At 46.9% G+C, this 20,629-nt stretch overlaps 2 protein-coding genes across 2 annotated transcripts; both read left to right on the forward strand.

Moving 5' to 3' along the window:
• Positions 1-6,159: 6,159 nt before the first annotated feature.
• On the forward strand, positions 6,160-8,431 carry S100A5 (S100 calcium binding protein A5). The gene is made up of 2 exons (XM_036753256.1): positions 6,160-6,303; positions 8,297-8,431. Exons 1-2 carry the CDS (start codon positions 6,160-6,162, stop codon positions 8,429-8,431), a joined length of 279 nt encoding a protein of 92 aa, XP_036609151.1.
• A 3,896-nt stretch (positions 8,432-12,327) lies between these two features.
• LOC118848642 (protein S100-A6-like) lies at positions 12,328-14,378 on the forward strand. The gene is made up of 3 exons (XM_036757635.1): positions 12,328-12,408; positions 13,443-13,604; positions 14,135-14,378. Exons 2-3 carry the CDS (start codon positions 13,467-13,469, stop codon positions 14,270-14,272), a joined length of 276 nt encoding a protein of 91 aa, XP_036613530.1. The 5' UTR covers positions 12,328-12,408; positions 13,443-13,466; the 3' UTR covers positions 14,273-14,378.
• The last annotated feature ends 6,251 nt before the right edge of the window (positions 14,379-20,629 follow it).

Raw genomic sequence — 20,629 nt, forward strand, 5'->3', positions numbered from 1 at the left:
TGGGGGATGGGAGAGGGAAAAGAGGGAAGCTCCTGGGGGAGGGGAGGGGGGAGGGGGGAATCTGGGGAGGAGCTACAGGGTCAGAAAATCCTCACAGAGCCTGAGGTGGGCACATTACCATCCTGGGTGATGCTGGAGCACACCCAGGTCATTAAGTAGAGCCAATAAAGGTTTATTGCAAGAATGTCCGCCGCTGTTTGGGGAGTCTTTTTGGTAGATACTGGGTGGATCAGTGGCTTGTTCCCCAATAGAGTGGAGGGGCAAAGAGATCTATATAGTCTCCCTGGAGCTGACTTTAGGGGTTTTTAAAATTTTAGTGGAGGCTGCTGTGAGTTGTCAGAGGTAGGGCTTGGCCAAGGAGGAGGAATTCAGGGAGGAGTCTTGGGGAAACACGTACCCAAAATGCAGATGGCTCATTGGCACTCGTGAGATCGATTCACAGAGGGTTAAAGCTGGGAAGGTTCTTGGAGATCATTTCGTTCACTTTACAGTTGAAGACTGAGGCACAGAATGCTTTATAGATTCATAGGGTGCTAGAGCTGGGAAGGACTTTCAGAGGTCACTTGATCCAAACCCTTCTGGAGCCCAGACAAGATTTTTGGCCCAGTACTCTTTCTATCTCATTCCTGTCTCAATACTCTTCCCATAACACCCCTAAGAACTTTTGGGTAGCATGGGAATGAGCAACAAGAAGTAGAAAACTTTGAGAGCATAGAGGTGAGACTAGAAAAATAAAAAACCACAGTCCTGAAGATCCATCATAAATCAGACATGTGGAGAGATTTCAATTCATTGCCCCCAGCCCCCTCTCTCCCCATTCCTGAACCCTCTTCTAACTTAGGGTGGTATTGAACATCACATCTGTTCTTGGTTCTAGGTAAGATATGTTGTTGAGGAGTCCTTGGGGGTGGTGGACGTTGGGAGTCAGGAGAAAGGGGAGCCTAAACCCTGAGGTGGGGCAGGGCCGGGAAGGGGAGAGTGTGCTGAAGATAGCTATTTCCCAGCATGCTCTTGGGTTTTCATTTGGGATAGAAAAGGAAGGATGGAAGAAAAAACTTTCATCTACTTAGTTCCTGACCTACATCACTGGCCTTGCCCCTTCCTCCACTCCTTCTCTAACATTTGCTCTGAATCATAGAAATGTTTAACCCTTTCCTGTCTAAAGCAAGAGAAGAGAGGGACATGAGCCAGGGCTGTTCCAAGTGACTCCAGAAGGGGATATAGAACAGCATTCCTGAAATTGTCTTGGGATGAGATTTATATCCTGGAACCCCTGGAATTGTGCGCCAGCTGAGAGGGAGTTCAGCTGAGAGGTCAGAAGGGGAGGATCAAAAGAAATCAGAGGAGAATTTCCAATGGAACAAGTTAGAGAAGAGTTTCACAGCATCATAGGAACTAGGGCTCAAAGGGCCCTTAAAGATTGTCTGGTCCAACCTCCTCATTTTACAGATGTGCAAACTGAGATTCACAGATGGTGGGGAGAGACAGGGGATTTTGAGTCTGGAGTCAGCTGAGATGGGGAAAGGGCTGAGGAATAACTGCAATACGGTATAGGCTATAAACTAAAAGGTCATTAACTGTGCGTGAGGGATTAGGGTTAGAGATAAGGAAGCCTGAGGCCCATTGGACATCACTTGGGGACCCAGAGGATGTTAAAAGGAGCTGAGGCCTTGGTTTTAATTTCTGATTCTGGGTTAAGGTCTATCCTGTCTGAAGTTCAGGGGCCTGCTGAGGAGACCTTTCAGCAATTTCTCCCTTTTCCTTGCTATAATTTTTCCCCCTTTTCCCCACCTTAAAAATGGGAGGATGGGTAACTCTTGTATGTCTTTCCAGAGTCCTTCCTTACTAACAATAAAGGCTTATGATCCTGTTGTCTCATTTATGGGCATGGTCTCCTTCACCCCTTCCTTTCCTCTTCCACCAGAGATGCAGTTACACCTGGCCAACTCTTCCCCAGACTCACCAATCCATCCTTTTGCATCATTCTGTTTCTAAACTGTGCTTCGGAAACTATCACCAAGCAACCAATCCCTGGTCTCCCTCTCTAGACCTGGTGCCTGACTCCTGGGAGTGAAGGGCCAAGGGGAGGGGGAGAAGACAGGCTAGAGAGAGGAGCAAGGGACTAATCAAGGTAGCTGTTTCTCATGCCCACTCTCTCCCCAGCATTCAGACTCTTTTTTCTTCCTCCCCCAATCTTGCCCTACCCTAAATCTTTTTACCCTGTTCCAGAGTCCCTGCCTAAGTTTAGGTAGGACTGACTAGTCTGACACCCTGTTTGGTGGTTGGGCTCCCATGCTGGCACTCAGCTGTTATTTATGACAATTCACAGCTATCCTTATCCCCTATAATGTCCCTTCCTGTCTCTGATACCAAGACTCCTGTTTTAACATTTCTTTTAATAGTCAGGGTTAGGAAAAAAAAAATAAAACAAAGCCAAAAAAAAATCTTATCTTTTAGAAAACTTCAGCTCTATGGTCAGCCTTCAAAGTGATAACTTTAGAGTGATAACTCTGACCCATACCAGGCAACCTTTATACTCAGCCCTCTCTGCTGCCTCACTTCAAGTTCTATGTGTCCTTGGGAGATATGGAGATGATATCACATTTCTGTTGTGCTTTAAGATTTAGAGAGCACTAGATTGTTCATAAAACTTGGTTTACAACTTCCTGTCTGTGTGACCTTGGGTAAATCACCTCACCTGTGTGAGCCTCAGGGCACAGTGGATAACCCACTGAGTCTGGAGTCAAGAAGACTCACCTTCCTGAGTTCAAATCTGGCCTCAGACACTAGCTGTGTGACCCTGGGCAAATCACTTCACCCTGTTTGCTCGGTTTCTTCATCTGTAAAATGAGCTGGAGGAGGAAATGGCAAACCACTCCAGTATCGCTGCCAAGAAAACCCCAAATGGAGTCACAAAGAATCAGACACAACTGAAGAATGACTAGTCTAGGTGAGCTTAGAAGTCACTTCCTATTCTAAAATCTATGCTTCTATAATTGTGAGACAATTCTGCCAGGTAAATGGTGCAAATGTTACTATCCTGATTTTTCAGGTCAGGAAACTGAGGTTCAGAGAGATCACGAGATCATAGATCACGGATACAGAACTGTAAGGTCACATAGCTAATAAACATTAGCACCAGGATTCCACCAGGGTCTATGCTTGACATCAGGTTAAGCCCTTCCGCGCCCCACCCCTCCCGCTACACCACACGATGCTCCTCCAGTGACTCACAGTGACTGACTCAGGAGAGAATCTCTGCTTAATACCCCAAAGGCTCACAATCAGCCTAGCCTCCTCTTTCTACAGCTTGTAAACAAAGAAAAAGCCATGGGGTCCTTGGTGTCTCCTCCCAGGAGGCCTAGGCCTGAGCCTTTCCATGTCTCCTTCCCCTTCTCATTGGCCCTCTCCCATCCCAAGTTCCCTGGAGTTTAAACAGAGGTAATAAAGCTAGAGACTAAGCGGGGGTTCTACTTCTTCTCATCTCTTCAGATTCACTGGTTGCTTTGGCTTAATTAGGTGAGTCTTCACTTGACAACCCCCAGCTTGGATTGGGTGGCTATATAGAGGACAGGAGTTTTTCCCAGGAGATTCATAGGATGGAGGGGTTAGTGTTTAGGGAGTGGGAGGCTAGAGGCAGCAAACCTTGCCTAGTAGGGAAAAGAGCTTGGATTTGGAGCCAAGGGATATGGGATCATTTGAGGCTCTGATGATAAGTAGGTGTGTGACTCTGAGTAAACAGCTTCTACTTTTCTGAGCCCCCTCTGCGAAATGGGGATGGTCCATTGCTAAACCCCCAAGTTTTACAAAGACACTGAGGGCTAGACAAGTGAAGTGTCTTCAGTGCCTAAGGTCACATGGCTAATTAGCAACAGATCTGGGCCAAGACAGGTTTAGGACAGTGAATGAGGTTTAGGAGAAAAGGAGAGGGTTGGGGTGATAGGGGTGAAGAAATGAAAAGGATGGAGCCAGGTAGGCACAAGTTGGAAATAGGAGGGATCTTTGAGGGTTGTCAGTATAGGGGGGAACTCTCCTTCCTGTAACCCCAGAGAGCCCTCCTATTCTAGCTCATTGACTCAGCTTCTTTGGGGAAATCACCTCAGTTCCTGTATGGTTACCATCCTAACCTCCCCAGAGGGGAAGTGATTTTCAAGCCTGAGCCATGGCAACTAGACATACCCTTTGCTTTCTCCTTCCCCTGGGGTTTGCTTTGCTTCTCCCTTGGCTCAAGGTGAAGGAATCAGGCACCTCTACCTCCAGGCTTCTCCTGGAGAGGCCATTCCCCGACTTGGAAATGACCTTCCCCTGGAGAACTTCCCTAGTACTTTGCTTTGCTTTTATGCTTACCGTATAATACTGCATAGTCTAGTTATCTGTTTGGGTCATAGGCTCCTGCTAGACCATGGGACCCAAGGGAGGGGGAAGCAGTGCAGGGGAGGGGGGAAGGTGAGGGACTCTTATCGCCCCTCATCTTTGTATCTCCCCCATCATCTACATAGCACAGAACTCTGTTTATTTTTTGCCTGTTTGTTTTTTGGTCTGGGCCTGTAATTTCATCTGTATGGGGAACAGCTCCCTTCAATAAGCAAATCAGCAATTTCTCTGTTAATTGTAGTCTTAGAGCAGGAATTCTTAACCTTATTGTGTGTCCTAGCCCCCTTTGGCAGCAGGCTGGTGGTCTACAGATCCTTTCTCCAAATAATGTTGCTAAATGCATAGAACCAGATACATAAGATTACAAAGGAGACTAGTTACATGGAGATAGAGTGAACAAAATAATTTTTAAAAATAAGTTGTAAACAAAGAAAAAGCTGTGGGGTCCTTGGTGTCTCCTCCCAGGAGGCCTAGACCTGAGCCTTTCCATGTCTCCTTCCCTTCCTCATTGGCCCCTTCCCTTCCTCATTGGCCCCTTCCCATCCGAAGTTCCCTGGAGTTTAAACAGAGGTAATAAAGCTAGAGACTAAGCAGGGGTTCTATTTCTTCCCATCTCTTCAGATTCACTGGTTGCTTTGGCTTAATTGGGTAAGTCTTCACTTGACATCCCCAGCTTGGCTTGGGTGGCTATATGGAGGGCAGGAGTTTTTTTTCTAGGAGGCTTACAGGATGGTAGCACAGTGAATAGAACACTTGCCTGGAGTCAGGAGGACCTGACTCAGATTCGGCCTTAGACACTAGTTGTGTGACCCTGGGCAAATCACTTAACCCCAGTGGACTCAAATAAAGAAAAAGAAAAAAAAAGTTCACGGATCCTAGATTAAGAACTGATGAGGCTTAGAGACTTACCTAGGGAGTATTATGAAATCAAGTGACTTATACAGGGCTTGTGTGTGTTATAGGCAGATCTTCCTGATTCTAAGGCTGGCTCCCTATTAGTCATGATTAACTGCCTCTGCACTTAGTAGGTTTTTTATATTTATTGAATGATTAAATGAATTAAGGAAAGGTATCTCTCTCTCCTCCCCTCTTACCTCTGACTCCTTTTTCCTCTTCTACCATCCTTCTCCTTATCAACCCACTTTCTTCTAGCTTTCTGCGTCAGAGACAGGAGACCAGTTTGTAAGGTCTGACCACTTCTCCCTTACCTCCTCCCTAGTGCTCTCTTGCCCTTCATTCCTGCTGCTTTTGTGCTCATGGTTCAATATCATTAGGACTTTCTCCTTACCCTGTCCCCCACATCCATTCTTTGCAAACATCTTGGTTGATGAATCAGAGATGGGGGCATAGATGAGAGGTGATGCTGAGTAACTCACCTCTTGCCCTGGATAGGGCAGGGAGGAAATGGTCATACCCTTATTCTCCTCTTTATACTAAAGCTGTCCCTCCCTTCTTCTCTACTTGAGACCATCCCAGGGTCCCCCCCCACCCCTGCCCCCTTTGAATGCATCCCAGGTGGGAGACTGCATGCTTCTTTGTCAATCAGTTTCAGTTTTTTACAGCTACTAAAGCTGGGGAGTTCTGTCTCCTGGTATAACTGAATCCATTTCCGTGGTGTGTGTGTGTGTGTGTGTGTGTGTGTGTGTGTGTGTGTATGTGTGTGTGTGAATGTGTGAATGTATCTGGAAGAAGTTTTCTCTTGGGTTTAGCTTAACTCCCTTAGAATAATGTTCTTCCCTCCCCTCTCTTTTCTCTTTGTTCCCTAGATCTGAAAGTCTTGCTGGGATGGAGACTCCTCTTGAGAAGGCCCTGACCACCATGGTTACCACTTTCCACAAATATTCAGGAAGGGAGGGCAGCAAATTGACCCTGAGCAGGAAAGAATTGAAAGAGTTGATCAAGAAGGAGCTATGCTTGGGAGAGGTGAGTGTTCTCTTATCTCAAATGAGATAATGTATGAAGACCTGTGAGGAGACACATGTAAGCTATTCTTTTTCTTCTACCATCCATTACTCACGTGGTCTACAAACCTCTACTCCAACCAGATTCAAGACTGATATCTCCTTTGGAGAGACCCCTGTCCTGAATCCAAGGGAGAAGCATTTAGTGGAAGAGGAGATAACCCTGAGGGCCTCCCAGTTTGATGAGGAGAGACTCAGCCTCTGCTCTTAAGGGATTTCCAGTCTAATAGCTGTGAGGTGGGGGAAGGTTGTGGGTAGTCCCTGAGTTCAGGGACCTTTCTATCTGATGAGGGAGACACAGTCCTACCTACAGGGAGCTCCTACTCAGATGGGGAGACATTGTTGCTACCTTCTGGGAACTCTGTCTTACAGGGGACATAAGATGCCAGTCTAGGCCTCAGAAAGAGACACAAATACAGGAAGAAAAAGGTAAATGTGCCAGGGCTAGGGTGAGAAGGAAGGGATTCAGGGGATCAGGTTGAGTGGGTTCAGGTGAGCTAGGGAAGGAAAAGATGGATTGGGCTGGGAGTAGTAAAATCTGAGCTCAGAGTGAAGGAAGTGAGGGTCAAGGAGAACAACACAGACAGATTTAGAGGTTTGGGTGGTCACAGGAAATGAAGTGGAAGGGGATACTATGGGTGGGATGAGGAGAGGAGGAAGCAGGCTAGGAGAGGCCTTGAAGCAAGGCTGAACAGCCTGATTTGATAAGAGATTCAATAGGGAGTCATTAGATTGTGTTAATAATAGGACTAACAAATCCTTCAAGTCTGTTTTACCCAGAGCTAGTAGACCTTTGCCCTTTCCTTGGGGGGTACACTATATCTTTCCTACCTTACTCTGTTCCTTCATTCGTTAGTTGGTTAGTCCTATGATTCCTTTCTCCTTTCCTCCCTCCTTCCCTTCCTCCTTCTCTCTCTGTGTCTCTTTCTTTTTTTCAAACTGGAAACAGGTCAGAACAGGGAATAGTTTCACTGGAGGAAGCTGATTCAGTGTGAGTGTATGTGTGTGTGTGTGTGCGTGGGGGGGGGATGTGTTGACAATAGTGATGTGGCATGGGACACATTGAGCCTCCTTCCTATATCCCTTAAAAAATTCTACTTGGGGATCCTCTTGTATTACTGCCGTCTTGCCCACATTGGTGTCTTCCCCCTTTCCCAGAACGAGCCATACCTAAGAAAATGAAGGGTTGGCCTCTGAGATCCTTTCCAGCCCCAGATCTATACCCCTACAATTTATCTGTTTTCTTCTCTGCCAGTCCCTATGGGTTCCTGTCTGTGTTCTCCTTACCTTTTCCGTGTTCCAGGGTCCTGGGGAGATGGATGGCAGATAAGTGTTACCTCTATCCTTCTGACAGAGGGCAGCCCAGGCCCAGGCCCAGGCCCAGACCCTTCCTTAGCTCCGCTGTTCTGTCCCCAGACCCTTCAAACTCACCCTCATTGGATACTATAAGCATTTAGTTACGCACATTGAGAGTGGAAACAGAGGCCTGGTGTAATGCCTCACCTGGTGTGGTGTGAAGAGTTCTAAGCTTAGAGTCATAGGATTATTGAATTCAAAACCTGGCTCTGCTACTTACTACCTAAGTAAACTGTGGCAAGTGTCTTAAATTCTCTGGGCCTCAGTTTCCTCATCTGTTAAGTTAGGAAAGTGGATTAGATGGCCTCTTCTGGAAGCCAGCTGTCTTCCAGTGCTAGGTCTCTAGAAGAGATCCTTTCTATTAGGTGGTGGAATGTGGTTTATTTTTTTTTTTAAAGGGTGACTAGTTTTTTAATCTGGGTTGGCTTGGCCTTCCCTGAACAATGGATGTTTGTGGGTAAACATGGAGCCTGGAGATGGGAATGGAGGGAAGGGGAGGGAGGGAGGGAGAGAGAGAAAGAAAGAGAGAGAGAGAGAGCGCACATACGTGTGGGGTTTCTAAAGCTCTTTACCATCACTCTCTGTCCCTCTCTTAGAAAATGCAGGAGAGCGGCATCGATGAACTGATGAAAAGCCTGGACCGGAACAGTGACCAGGAGATTGACTTCAAGGAGTATTCTGTATTCCTGACCACACTGTGTATGGCCTACAATGACTTCTTCTTGGAAGAAAATAAATAAGTGAATGATAGGCCACTGTCCTGGAGGCTAGCCCTTCACTAGGGCTTCTACTCTCGTCCCACCCCTCCCCAATTATTGATAATAGGACTAACAAATCCTCCAGATCTATTTTACCCAGAGCTAGTGTACCTTTACCCTTTCCCTGGAGGGTACACTTTAATCTTCTCAGCCTTTTTGCTTTCTTTGTTTTTTCCTTCCTTCCTTCCTTTTTCTCTTTCTTTCTTCTCTCTCTCTCTCTCTCTCTCTCTCTCTCTCGTTCTTTCTTTCTTTCTTCCTCTCTCTCTCTTTCTTTTTCTCCCCCCCCCCTTCCTCCTTCCCTCATTCCTTCTTTCCCTTCCTCCCTTCCTTCCTTGGTCTGGACATGTGATCTTATGGGTATATACCAAGTGCAGATCACCAACTCACCTGTAATTTAGAGTTGTAAGGAGCTGTCTAGAGCCCTGAGAGGTTGTGACTTGTCCATAGAGTTGGCTAGCATGTCAGAGGCAGAATTTGAAACCAGGTCTTCCTAACTTCCTAACTCCAAAGTCAGCCCTCTCTATCCTTCTTTTTGAAAATATTTATCAATGCTTTTTTTATCTACCATCACTTCCCAATGACTCTTCCTCTTCACCCCTATGTAATCCTCTCTATTAAATGTTAAAATTATTTATTTAGTATTTTATTTTTCCCCAAGTCCATGTAATCCTCCCTATTATAAAAAGAAACATAGCTAAGAAAGAAAAACAACACATCGGTAGGGACAGATAATGTATGCCTTATTCTATCAATCAATCAATCAATGGTCATTTATTAAGTGCCTACTATGTGCCAGGCCCTCTATTCCTGTAGTCAGGGGAGTCTGTTGTACGAGGAAGGGAGGTTTGTTCCATCATCAGTCTGCTGGAATCAAGATTACTCCACCCTCACCCTCCAACTGCCCTTTTCAGAAGCAATTTATTGTCTTTTTCCTTCCTGCAGATAATAAAAGTTTTTCACTTCAAGGTGTTTTGGGGTTGATTATGACTGAAGGGAGGGAGGTAGGCACTCAGGGCACAGATCCTGGAGGAGAAGGGGGAAGGGGGAGGGCTCCTCGGTAAGGATGCTTCGAAGCTTAAAGGTTCTGAAATTCCACCTTCATAGGTGTGGTTACTTCTCTCACCTGTGCAGATTGCAACCCCTTCTAATTCTTACTGGACAACCTAATCTTCAAGAGCTGCTGCGGCCCCATAGTCACTCTGAACCATTTGTAGTGTAGAACAGAAATTCCCCAGGTCAAGGACTTTCCATTTCCCAACACCTAGCACTTGACACATATGATCATAGATGTGAGAGCTGGAAAGCACTTTTGTTGTTCAGGAGTGTCTGACTCTTCATGACCCCATTTGGGGTTTTCTTGGCAGAGATACTGGAGTGGTTTGCCATTTCTTTTCTCCAGCTCGTTTTACAGATGAGGAAACTAAAGCAAACAGGTTTAAGTGACTTGCCCAGGGTCACACAACTAGGAAGTGTCTGAGGCCAGATTTGAGCTCATGAGGATGAGTCTTCCTGACTCCAGGCCCAATGCTTTTGTTGTGCCACCTAGGGGCCCACTGGGAAGCACTTTAGAGGTCAAGTCCGGACTCTTGATTGCACAAATGAAGAAATTGAGGCTGAGACAGGTTAAGGCACTTGCCTAGGGTCTCGAAGCATCTGAGGCAGAGTTTGAATGAAGGCCTTTCTAACTCCAAGCCCAATGTTCTATTTGCTGTTCAGAGACACACAGTAGTCACTTAATAAAGGTGTGATGAATCAAATTGACCAGTGCTTTCAATGACAATTCTGTTCCACAAACATTTACTAAATGAAACAGTGCTTGCTAGGGAGATGTTACCTGTTCACAGTTAATACAAAGAAGTTTAAGGTATTGCGCTATGTGTTGGTTAAGGGAAGATTTGAAAGCAAAAATGATATGGTCCTTTGTCCTCAAGGAATTTAGGATACTATTGGGGGATATCACACACACATGTAAATACAAGGAAATTCAAGGAGGGAGAGAGCTCTGACAACTTGGAGGGAGGGTAGGTGGGAGTCAGAGGAGGTCTCTTATATGAGATACTAACTGGGGCCTCATAATAAGCTCATGATGTAGAGATTTTGAGGTCCTTGAGTGCTTAGCATAATGCCTGGCACACAGTAGGCATTTAATAAATGTTTATTGAATTGAATTGCAACGTATCAATATTCCCATTTTGCAAATAAAGGATCTGAAGCCTACCCAGATTAAGTGACTTGCCCAAAGTCTCCTAGATAGCAACTACCAGAGGTGAGACTCAAACCCAGGTCTTATGATTTCAAATCTGGTGCTCTTTCTATGATACCCCAAGGGTATCAGGGCACCTGAGTTCTTATCCTATCTCTCCCCATGATTCCTCCTGCCTCTGCCCTGTCCCTGTTCCTGTTTGGGAAAGCCCCAGGCAGGGAAAGTCACCAAACCAGCTCCAGAAAACCTGTTTTCTTCTTCTATGAAATGGGGAGACCAGTTCCAGCTCTTCAGCTCTGCAGCTCCACGCTCCCAGAGAAAACAGGAAAATGAAGAGGAATTGGAGGATAAAGTTCCTTGAAATAAAATGTGCCACGGGAAAGTCTCCTATAATTGTAATGGGTATGATGTCGTGGCTGTGATTATGATTACGTCACACATACACACATATACCATACATCTAGCCCTGGGCAAAGCGGGTGAGGTCAGAGTTTATCTTCAGGCTACGCCCCACCCCCATCACCAGCCTCCACAGTTAGGACCCTCTTCAAAGATGCCCAATGTCCTCCTGAGGTTGTTTTCCCCTTTCACTTCCCACACTTGCTAGCTTAACCTCTATGAACTCAGTTTTCTACCTCTCTGGGCTTATTATGTAGAAAATAGTCTGCAAACCTTAGAACGCTGGAGAAATTAGTTGTTGCCGCTATAATCGCTATTCTTCACCCCACTCCACCCCTGCCCCCCCCCCCCAAAAAAAAAGAAAAGAAAAAGAAAGAAAAAAGAAAAGCCTGGCTCTCAGGAAATGTTCTGACATACTCAGCTGTGGGTAGATATCTAGTAAGGCTTAGCATCTTACTCCTAGAAATATCAGGCAGGGAAGAAAGTCTTAAGTCAAAGGTCTAATGGTGGAGTATCTGGAGAGGAGATCGGTCCTCCCTCCCTCCCTCCCTTCCTTCCTTTTTTTCCACTGGGGTCTTTCCCTGGGGGGTCCTCCAGAGGCTCCTTCACCTGCACGTAAGGCCGAACCTGAGGGGGTTGTCGAACCCTGAATTCTCTTCTCTCCAGACACATACACTCATACACAGACTTTTCACGGGACACACACCAGGGACACCAAAATCCATGCACATACACCACACGTGCGGCCACAACAAATAAAAGACTTGTGCCCACTGGTCATATCAGTTGCACCGGTGGTGGGGGAAGGTGAGTGGTGCGGTGGAGGGTGGGCATATCCAGAGTAACACCAGGATGGGTGGGGAAGAAGTAACACGGGTGATTTTCCTCCCGCCGCTTCACAGGTGGAAAAACTGAGCTCTTTAGCCTGAGAGCTCTGGCCCGAGCCCCAGAGGAGAGTCTGCACCGGAGCGCTGCTCTCTGGCTCAGTCTGGATCTCTTGGGTGCAGCCCACTTTCCTGCCCTGGACAGTGCGAGCTAGAATGCGCCCGAAGTGCTAGGGTGGGAGCCGCAGGCAGGGGACCGGGAAGCACAGTTCTGGAAGCAGCCGAAGGCCGGGCCTGGGGTGGGGTGTGGTGGAGTCCGGGGCCTCCCCCCGCCCCCGCCCCCCCGCCTCCTGCTCCCCTACTATGACTGGGCGTGGGGAAGGAAGGTGGGGCCTCGCAAGGCCCGCCCGCGGGTCAGGAGGGGTGGGGGTAGGGGGCCCGCGGCAAGGGGCTCGGACTATAAGAGTGGCTGGACAGTGACCCGTCCCATCCCTAGGCGCCCACTTTTCGTCCCTGCTTTTCTTCTGCCTTCGGTGAGTTCTTTCTCTCCCTTCGAGACTCTGCCCAGCCCGCTGTCCCTTGATGCCCTGGTCTCTCCCTGCCCAGGACGTGCCCTGTACCGGCCTCTCCTCCTCCTTCTCCAGGGTGGTCACGGTGGATTTCTTCCCCTCCCTAGCTCGGCCTCTTTGTACGCGAGAGCTCCGGGGTTGGGAGGGGTCACATCTCTTTGGGGATCCCTGCCCTGCCTATTGATGCCTCAGGGGCACGAGAGGAGTGCCAGGTGTTGGGATGAGCTAGAGGTGCTCGGGACACTCACTGGACGGGCCGGCGCATTCTTAAGGCAGATCCTCGTGTGTTACTTTCTGGTTATGTGTAAGGGTGCGTCTTGCTGGGTGATGAGTGTGTGCAGCGGTGTGACAGTGTGGGTGTGATGGTGATCGCAATGTAGTGGTGGAGGAAGGAATAGGGCACTTGGGAGTCAGGAAACCTAGGTCGGAGGCCTCCCTCTGCCACTCACTATGTGACCTTGGAGGAGTCGCTGCAGTTGCTCAGTCTGTAAAATGTCAGAATTGGACCGGATGATCTTTAAAGGAAATCTCTAAGGGAAAAATCTCTTTGAGCTTTGACAGTCTAGGAGTCTTAAGATTGTGTGGTTCTGTCTGGGTACAGGAAATTCAGTGTGTGTGGACTGCCTGTGAACTTGGAATCTTCCCTGGTCTGGCTCCTTTCTCTCTTCTCTTGGACTCACCTAGAACCTGGCCCTGTGGTCAAATCCACGCCCCCATTTACTAAGTCCAGGATGAAGGAGTAGCCCAGCCTGTTGCCTGGGACTCTCTTCTCCCTGGCTGCCCAGTCTGATTTAGGCTCCTGAAAATCCCTCCTATCGAACACTGTGCCCAGCCCTTCTGAACTCTCACTTTCCCCGCCTTTTAACTCCAGCATTGTGGTTTGTGTCCCAGTGACTGAAAGAAAAGGCCCACTCCCTTGGTCTGGGGCCCGGTGAACAACTATTCTTTGGTTCCTTCTCCCTCCCCCACCCATTCATCTCTTCCTTTATGGCTCTCAGCTCCCTCAAGGCTACCTGGCAGCTATGGCCTCCCAGCTGGATGCATCTATTTGTACCATGATCGGCATCTTCCACAAATATTCAAGCAGGGAAGGTGATAAGAACACTTTGAGCAAGAAGGAGTTGAAGGAGTTGATCCAGAACGAACTCAGCCTGGGAGCTGTTAGTATCTCACCAGGCCCTGCCTCTGCCCCACCCAGCCTCTTCTCCTTCCGGAACTCAGTTAGAGTGGGGTGGGGCTGGGTGGAGATGGAGGTGGGGGGTGGGGAGCCAATTACCCTTCGTCCTCACCTGGTTCCTGGAGTGGGGAGGGAGGAAGGGGATGGAGGATGGGGGAGTAGGTCCTGGAGAACTGAAAGTGTTGGACCATTCCCATTGGAATCATTGCTCTCAGTCATTCCAGATATGCCTAAATCTGAGATCCTTGTTCTTTGATTTCCTTAATCAAGAAGTAGTGGGATAAAGGACAAAGTAAAAGACAGAGCCTGGGATTGAAAAAAAAGAAAAAAAAGAAATGGGTGGAATGGGGAATGTCCCAGATGAGAGAGCAGAATAAAGCCATGTTACAATTGACAACAGTGCCTCCTGTTTAGGAGAAGGCTGTGAGCTTGGGGGTAGTAGTGGAGGGAGGCTAACAGAGGGAAAAGGAGGTCCCTTTAATAGAATTTGGATTTCTCATTCTTCCATATCAGAAAATAGAAGATTCGGATGTTGCAGCATTGATGGACGGTCTGGACCGGGACAAAGATCAGGAAGTGAACTTCCAGGAGTTTATCTCCTTTCTGGGAGCCTTGGCCATGCTCTACAATGAACTACTGAAGGGAGAGTAAATAGACTGCAGAGAGGGAAACAGGGGTGGGAGCCCTGCCCCTGCAGTCCCTAGCTGGCCTGCCGCAGCAAGGGGTACATGGTGGGGGTTTTGTATATTAAATAAAGTCTGGAATTGTGTTTTGGTCTCTTTATGATTTTTTTTGTATAAAACATCTTTTATTTGTTGTGAGTACGGGCTACTGGTTTTAAAAGAATTGTTGAAGGATGGATGTTAAGGTTGTATACATCTATTTTTAAAGTAACCATCACACCAGGTGGCAGCATTCCTGTGTGAGCAGGACAACTGTCCCATTTCAGGGATGCTGTCTTTATGATTCTTGATTCTTAACTTGGTTGTAGTTTGTTTTCTAGTCTCTCTACTCTTAACTCTGTACTTCCTTTTTTTCTTTTTCTTTTCTTTTCTTTTTTTTTTGAGGCAATGGAGTTAAGTGACTTGCCCAGGGTCACGTAGCTAGTAAGTGTCTGAGGTCACATTTGAACTCTTGACTCCAGGGCTAGTGTTCTATCCACTGTACCACCTAGCTGCCCCCACCCCCACTTTTGAATTCTACCCATTCTTCTTGGCTTCTGTACTGTTAGAAGGGCTCCTCAAAGTGGGTCATTATTATGATATAGCCTAACCTGGGAGGGGGGGTACCCAGGGGAAGGAGAAGGCCCCGCTCCCTGGGAGCTTACAGTTTAACTGGGCAATCTGCACAGACATAAATTTTTCAGGGCAACATATCACCAAGGCAAACTGATTGTATCAAGCTTCCTTCTAATTGTCATCTGAGTGGGGCAGGTTTAGTCATGGAAGGCTTCCTGGGACTGGAGAATTCAGGGTGTGGAAGGGATCCAGATATATGTTCTATTGTAGAGGAGGTGCGTTCAGGCTGCAATCAGATGGGGCTCTGGGAAAGGGCTTGTCTCTTCTTAGAATTGTAGAATCAGACACCTGGAAGGGACTCCTGAGATCATCTAGGCCAAAGCTCTCACCTTTCAGAAGACAGTAAGGCCACTTTCCCTTCTATCCCCAAGTGACTTGTCCAAGATCCTATAACTATAGGGCTAGATTCTGAGCTCATGACCTCCAGTGTGGTTCTCTCTCCTTTCTCACCCATTCTGAAATTGCTGACCAGGACCTAGACAGAGTGAGATACACAGTCACAGTGCCTGCCCTTGGGGACTTTGCAGGCTAAGATGAACTGTGATAGGATTTCTGGGATGTTCCTGAACCCTGGGCGAAGTTGTATTCTTGAGGGCCTCCCCCTTCTGCTCCTAGCTATCTCTTAGACTATATCTTAGTTCCCACCCTGATGCCCAGCTACTTAGGTCTCCTCTACTACACTAAGCACATGCCCTGTCCCTGAAACTCAGGCCTCATTCTTTATACCCATCCCCTGTCCCTGACAGTCCTTCCCCACACCCATCTCCCTCTAACCGACACTCAACCTCCCCATTTCCCAAACTCATCCTTCTCCCTGACACGACTCATCTCCCTGTCCCTGACACTCATCTCCTTCCCTTTATCTTTTACTGACACTCAGTACCCCTCAGTTGCTAACATTCAGGTCCTACAGGTGACCTCTATCTCTTTCACACCCTCCGTCTTTAACCCTGAATTTGGATTAGACTCCCCAGCCTCCCTCCCTTTCAAGGGGAATTTGAAATTGCTCTCCTGGCTTGGAAGCTAACGGGGTCAAGAAGACAACACACATTACCCAGCCCTACCCCTGGGTTCATTCTCCTTGTATGTGCCCTGGGAGGCTGACAGCTGTGCCAAGTGAATCACTCTGCAAATCTAAGATAGGGAAGGGGACGGAAGAAGTGGAATGCAACTACTGCTTGAGGACAATCAGGGTGGGATGGGACGGGTTCTACCAGGAAGGGCAGAAAAGGACCTTAAAGAAAAGTCAATATTGATCTGACCCATCTCCATTTCATCAGTTGGCCGAAATCAGCCACCTGGAACCTAACTGTTGCCAAATTTTACTCCCATCACACTCTACAATTGGAAAGGATGACTAAGGAGGATCTGGCATTGTTTGACTATGAAGAAAGAGAGAAGGATCACCCCCAGAGGAAAATGGAATTTTTGGCCAGTGAAGCAGTGGCAGCTGCTCAAACCTGCAGACATCCTCCCTCCCAAGAGGCCTGGCCTTGCTGAGAAGTTCTTTTCTGGATTCCCCAGAATCTGGTACAGGAGACACAGCATTGCCCTCAGGGTGGCTTTCAGTTTGTTGGAGAAATCTAGTCCTTGTCCTGGGGCAGCTTCCAGAGAACTACCTACTCATCCTCATCTCCTCAGGGCCTAGGAGAGATCTTGTCCTCATCCCTATTAGATTAGGTATCACTACAGCTACCTGTTCTTCTCTTCTGACCTGGGGAGCTAGGCCCCGCTGACTATCACAAAATAAGTTTCTCAGAGTTTATTGTCACCAGGGGCCTCTAGACAGATGTAATCTGTGAGAACTGGAGGTAGCATCGTTATCAGGGTAGGATAGGGGTGGGGAATAGTGGTGTGAAGACCTTCAAAGGGCTTAGAGTGCCTCCTTCCACCCTTCTGCACCAAGGACTCTAAGGAGTAATGGTGACCCCAGGTCCCACTTCTGCTCTGGACTGACTCCACTCCTTGAACCTGCTCTTGAAAAGTAGAATTGTTGGGTGTAGAGGATCAGCAGCTTTTGTGTGGGGAGGAGCCAAGGGAGAGCCAAAGGGAGGAAGGAACATGGTTCCTTCTCTGCCTCCAGGCAGAGAAGCCTTTGAGGAGCCTCCAGTCACATCTCCCAGCCTTTTATTAGAACGGGTCCACCTCTCATTATAATATTTATTCTCTTGTTATTTGTTAACCAATCAGTTGATTGCCACCCTCAGGAACACGCACTTTTCCAAGGGCACAGTAAGTGTTGAGTGGGTTCCTGTAAAGCAAAGTGGGACTTTTCATTGTCTTTTGTTTTGGAGTGCTTCTCACCACTAAGGCAATCAAGTGCCTTTGATTGAGTCTTGCCCACACCTTTCTGCTAATTAGGTAACTAGAGGTGCAAAGTCCAGGAGAAGTGGAAGCCCAGGAGAGGTGTGAAGCCCTCAAGAGATGTGAAGTTCTCTGACCCTGAAGAAGTATATATATATATATATACTCTGAGGTTAGCATTTTGTTTGGGGCTCATTCACTGGAAAAGTGAGTGTAGAGACTCTGGGTAGCCATTAAGGAGCCCCCCCAGCTTTGAAAACCCAGATGTTGGTTCTTCTCTCTCTGGTAACTATGTATGTATAGCTTTGGTCAGAGAGCTAGAAGCCTGTCTGTTGATTTGTGTTATTTGCTCTGTTTATATTTTCTGTTTGTAATTTCTGTTTGTATTTGCTCTGAAGTTCAGAGTGCTGACTTACCCCCCTGAATTAAGTGAATGAAATATGTATGTTTAATTAAAATGAGATTGTTAACCCCTTAAAGTTGCTTTCCTTAGAAGAGAAGATCAAAGAACCTGTGCTAGCAGCCCTCCTGTGTGCTGGTGTTACAGGTTTTACACAGCCACAGTGGTTGCAAGTAGCATTGTTGTTACAGTTCCATGAGGGTCTTTGGCATTTGAGAGTGCCACTGACTCCTTATATTAATTATCTGCTAGCATAATTAATAAAATGTTAATTACCCAGAAAAGATGTCTCTCATACTTTTTATATGTCCCAAATAGAGAGGAGATAGAAGGGCAGACTTTGTGAGGTCTAGTTTAGAAGAGAGTGTGGAATAGGCCTGCCTATGTGGAGAGGTGAAGCGGATGGGAAACATTTCGGCTCTATTGAGGTTCACATTGTAGGATCTTTAATGGGGCCTTTGAAGGAGAAAGCATTATGGGTACTGTTCTAGACAGTGTTTCTATTGTCCTTCAGAGAATACCTACCGTTCTGGCATGGTTTTCTGCTGTGACACAAAGAGAAAAAGAACACTTCTCCAGTGTTTGGAGATACCATGTTTTTTCCCCTGGGGACTGCAGCTCTTAGAAATGATGGGGCTTTTGGAGACATGTGCCTGCTCTCAGGGGATAGGAAAGAGCTGTGCCCTTCTTTTCCCCTGTCTGCTAGGGATGCACCCAGCTGACTGTGGGGAGTCACAGAATTTTAAAGCTGGAAGGAATCAGATTACCAAGTCTGACCTACTCCTTTTACAAATAAGGAAACTGAAGGCCGTTGAGGGTTAGTGATTTGTCCAGGGTCTTAAAGCATCATAGATGATAGACTCAGAGTTGGAAGGAACCTGGAAGCTCACCTAGTCTAAATCTTTCATTTTACAGGTGAGAGAACTGTAGCCCAGAGAATTTAAGTGATTTGCCACGTATCATCTAGGTACCAAAGAACAGAGTTGGAATTTAGGATTTGAACCCAGGTTGAGGGCAGCTAGGTGGCACGGTGAATAGAGAGCTGGGCCTAGAGTCAGGAAGACTCATCTGCCTGAGTTTAAATCTTAGTAGGTGTGTGACCCTGGGCAAGTCACTTACCTCTGTTTGCCTCAGTTGCCTTATCTGTAAAATGAGCTGGAGAAGGAAATGCTAAACCACTTTAATTTCTCTGCCAAGAAAACCCCACAGGGGTCAAGAAGAGTGGGACACCACTGAAACTACTGAACAACTGCAACAACGCGTTAAGCACTTTTGTTATCTCATTTGAGACAACCCACAACCCCAGGAGGTAGGTGTTCTAATATACTCGAGAAGACTGAGGCATGCAGAGGTTAAGTGACATACCCAGGGCCACATAGTTTAGCAGGTCTTCATCGCTCCAGACAAGATAGGTGGCAAAGTGGACAGAACACTGGGCTCGGTCGGGAGCAGGAAGCTTCATCTTTCTGAGTCTTGGACAGATAGGAGGTACAGCGGAGAGGGCGCTGTGCCCAGAGTCAGGAAGAACTGAATTCAAATTGCTAGAGGTCAAGGCCTTTCCATTTCTTGTGTTCTTGCGTCCCAACGCCTAGCGCACTGCCTGACACCTAGGATCATAGACGTTCGAGCTGGGAAGCACTTTTCGTATTGTTGTTCGGTTGTGTCCGTCTCTTTGGTAGCCTTTACAAAAACCCTGGGAGGCAGGCGCTGTTCTTACTCTCATTTGGACAAGACAGGAGTAAAGTGACTTAGCCAGGGGTCATACGGCTAGTAAGTGCTTGAAAACTGCTCTGTGCGGAGGAGAGAATTAGATTTGTCCTTCCTTTTGGGCCTCAGAGGGCAGAACTGGGAGCCGCTGCAAAGGGGCGAGTTTATGTTTGAACAAATTCCTAGACATCAGGGCCGTGTTTTGGGCTGCCTCTGGAGGCAGAGGCTCCTTCACTTCTGGCTTCAGTTAGAGGCTTGTCATAGAGGAGATTCCTTTATGGGTTTGACTAAAGAGCTGTCGAGGTGCCTTTCAACCCTGAAAATTATTATTATTATTATTATTTTGCAGGGGGGAAGGCAGGGCAATTGGGGTTAAGGGACTTGCCCAAGGTCACCCAGCTAAGTGTGTCAAATGTCTGAGGCTGGTTTTGAACTCAGGTCCTCCCGACTCCAGGGCCGGTGCTGTACTCGCTGCGCCCCCTAGCTGTCCCCAACCCTGAACATTCTGTGAATTTGTATTTGGGCTTTTGGTGTACAGCAGGCACGATATAAGGGTTACAGCGTAGTAACTGACAATTTATAAGCCACTTTACTTATTTGATGAGCAGTGCTGGAGGATACAGGGGATAGAGTACTGGGCCTGGAGTCAGGAAGAACTGAGTTCAAATCCTGCTTCAGACACTAACTGGGCAAGTCACTTAATCTCTGCCTGTCCCAATTTTCTTAACTGTAAAATGGGGATCATTAGTAATAGCTCCTTGTTGTGGGGATCAAATGAAATACTATTTGTGGTTTTTTTAAAAATACTGCTTTGTTCTTTTCCCCCAATTAGATGTAAATACAATTTTAACAGGTTTCTTTTTTAAGTTTTGAGTTCCAAATTCTAACCCTCCCTCCCTCCTACCTGAGATGGTAAGCAGTCGGATATAGGTTATACATGTGCAAACATGTAAAACTTATTTCTATATTAGTTATTTGGTGGAAGAAAACTCAAACCAAAATGAAAAAAGAGAGAGAGAAAGAAAGAAAGGAAGAAAGAAAAAGAAAGGAAGAAAGAGAACAAAAAACAGTATGCTTCTGTCTGCACTCATGACATCAGTTCTTTATGTGGTATTTGTAAAATAATTTAAAAAATTTTGTAAAAAAAGGCACATAGTAGGTACTTATTAAAAATACTTGTTTCCTTCCTTCCTTGATTCTATTAATAATTCTGGTAGGTACTCTGTAGAGGTACTACTATCCCCATGTCCTGGTGACTAGCTAACTAACTGTTCATGAGGGAAAAGCCTTGGGCATCTG

The sequence above is a fragment of the Trichosurus vulpecula genome, chromosome 4 (genome assembly GCF_011100635.1).
Source record: "Trichosurus vulpecula isolate mTriVul1 chromosome 4, mTriVul1.pri, whole genome shotgun sequence".
Taxonomy (NCBI): Eukaryota; Metazoa; Chordata; class Mammalia; order Diprotodontia; family Phalangeridae; genus Trichosurus; species Trichosurus vulpecula.

Bases quoted from the DNA above. Each gene is read 5' to 3' on its own strand.
- S100A5 (XM_036753256.1), top strand. From the start codon at position 6,160: ATGGAGACTCCTCTTGAGAAGGCCCTGACCACCATGGTTACCACTTTC. The intron at 6,304-8,296 runs GTTCTCTTATCT...TAGAAAATGCAG, and splicing joins TATGCTTGGGAGAGGTGAGT to GAGAGCGGCATCGATGAACT.
- LOC118848642 (XM_036757635.1), top strand. From the start codon at position 13,467: ATGGCCTCCCAGCTGGATGCATCTATTTGTACCATGATCGGCATCTTC. The intron at 13,605-14,134 runs GTTAGTATCTCA...CTTCCATATCAG, and splicing joins ACGAACTCAGCCTGGGAGCT to AAAATAGAAGATTCGGATGT.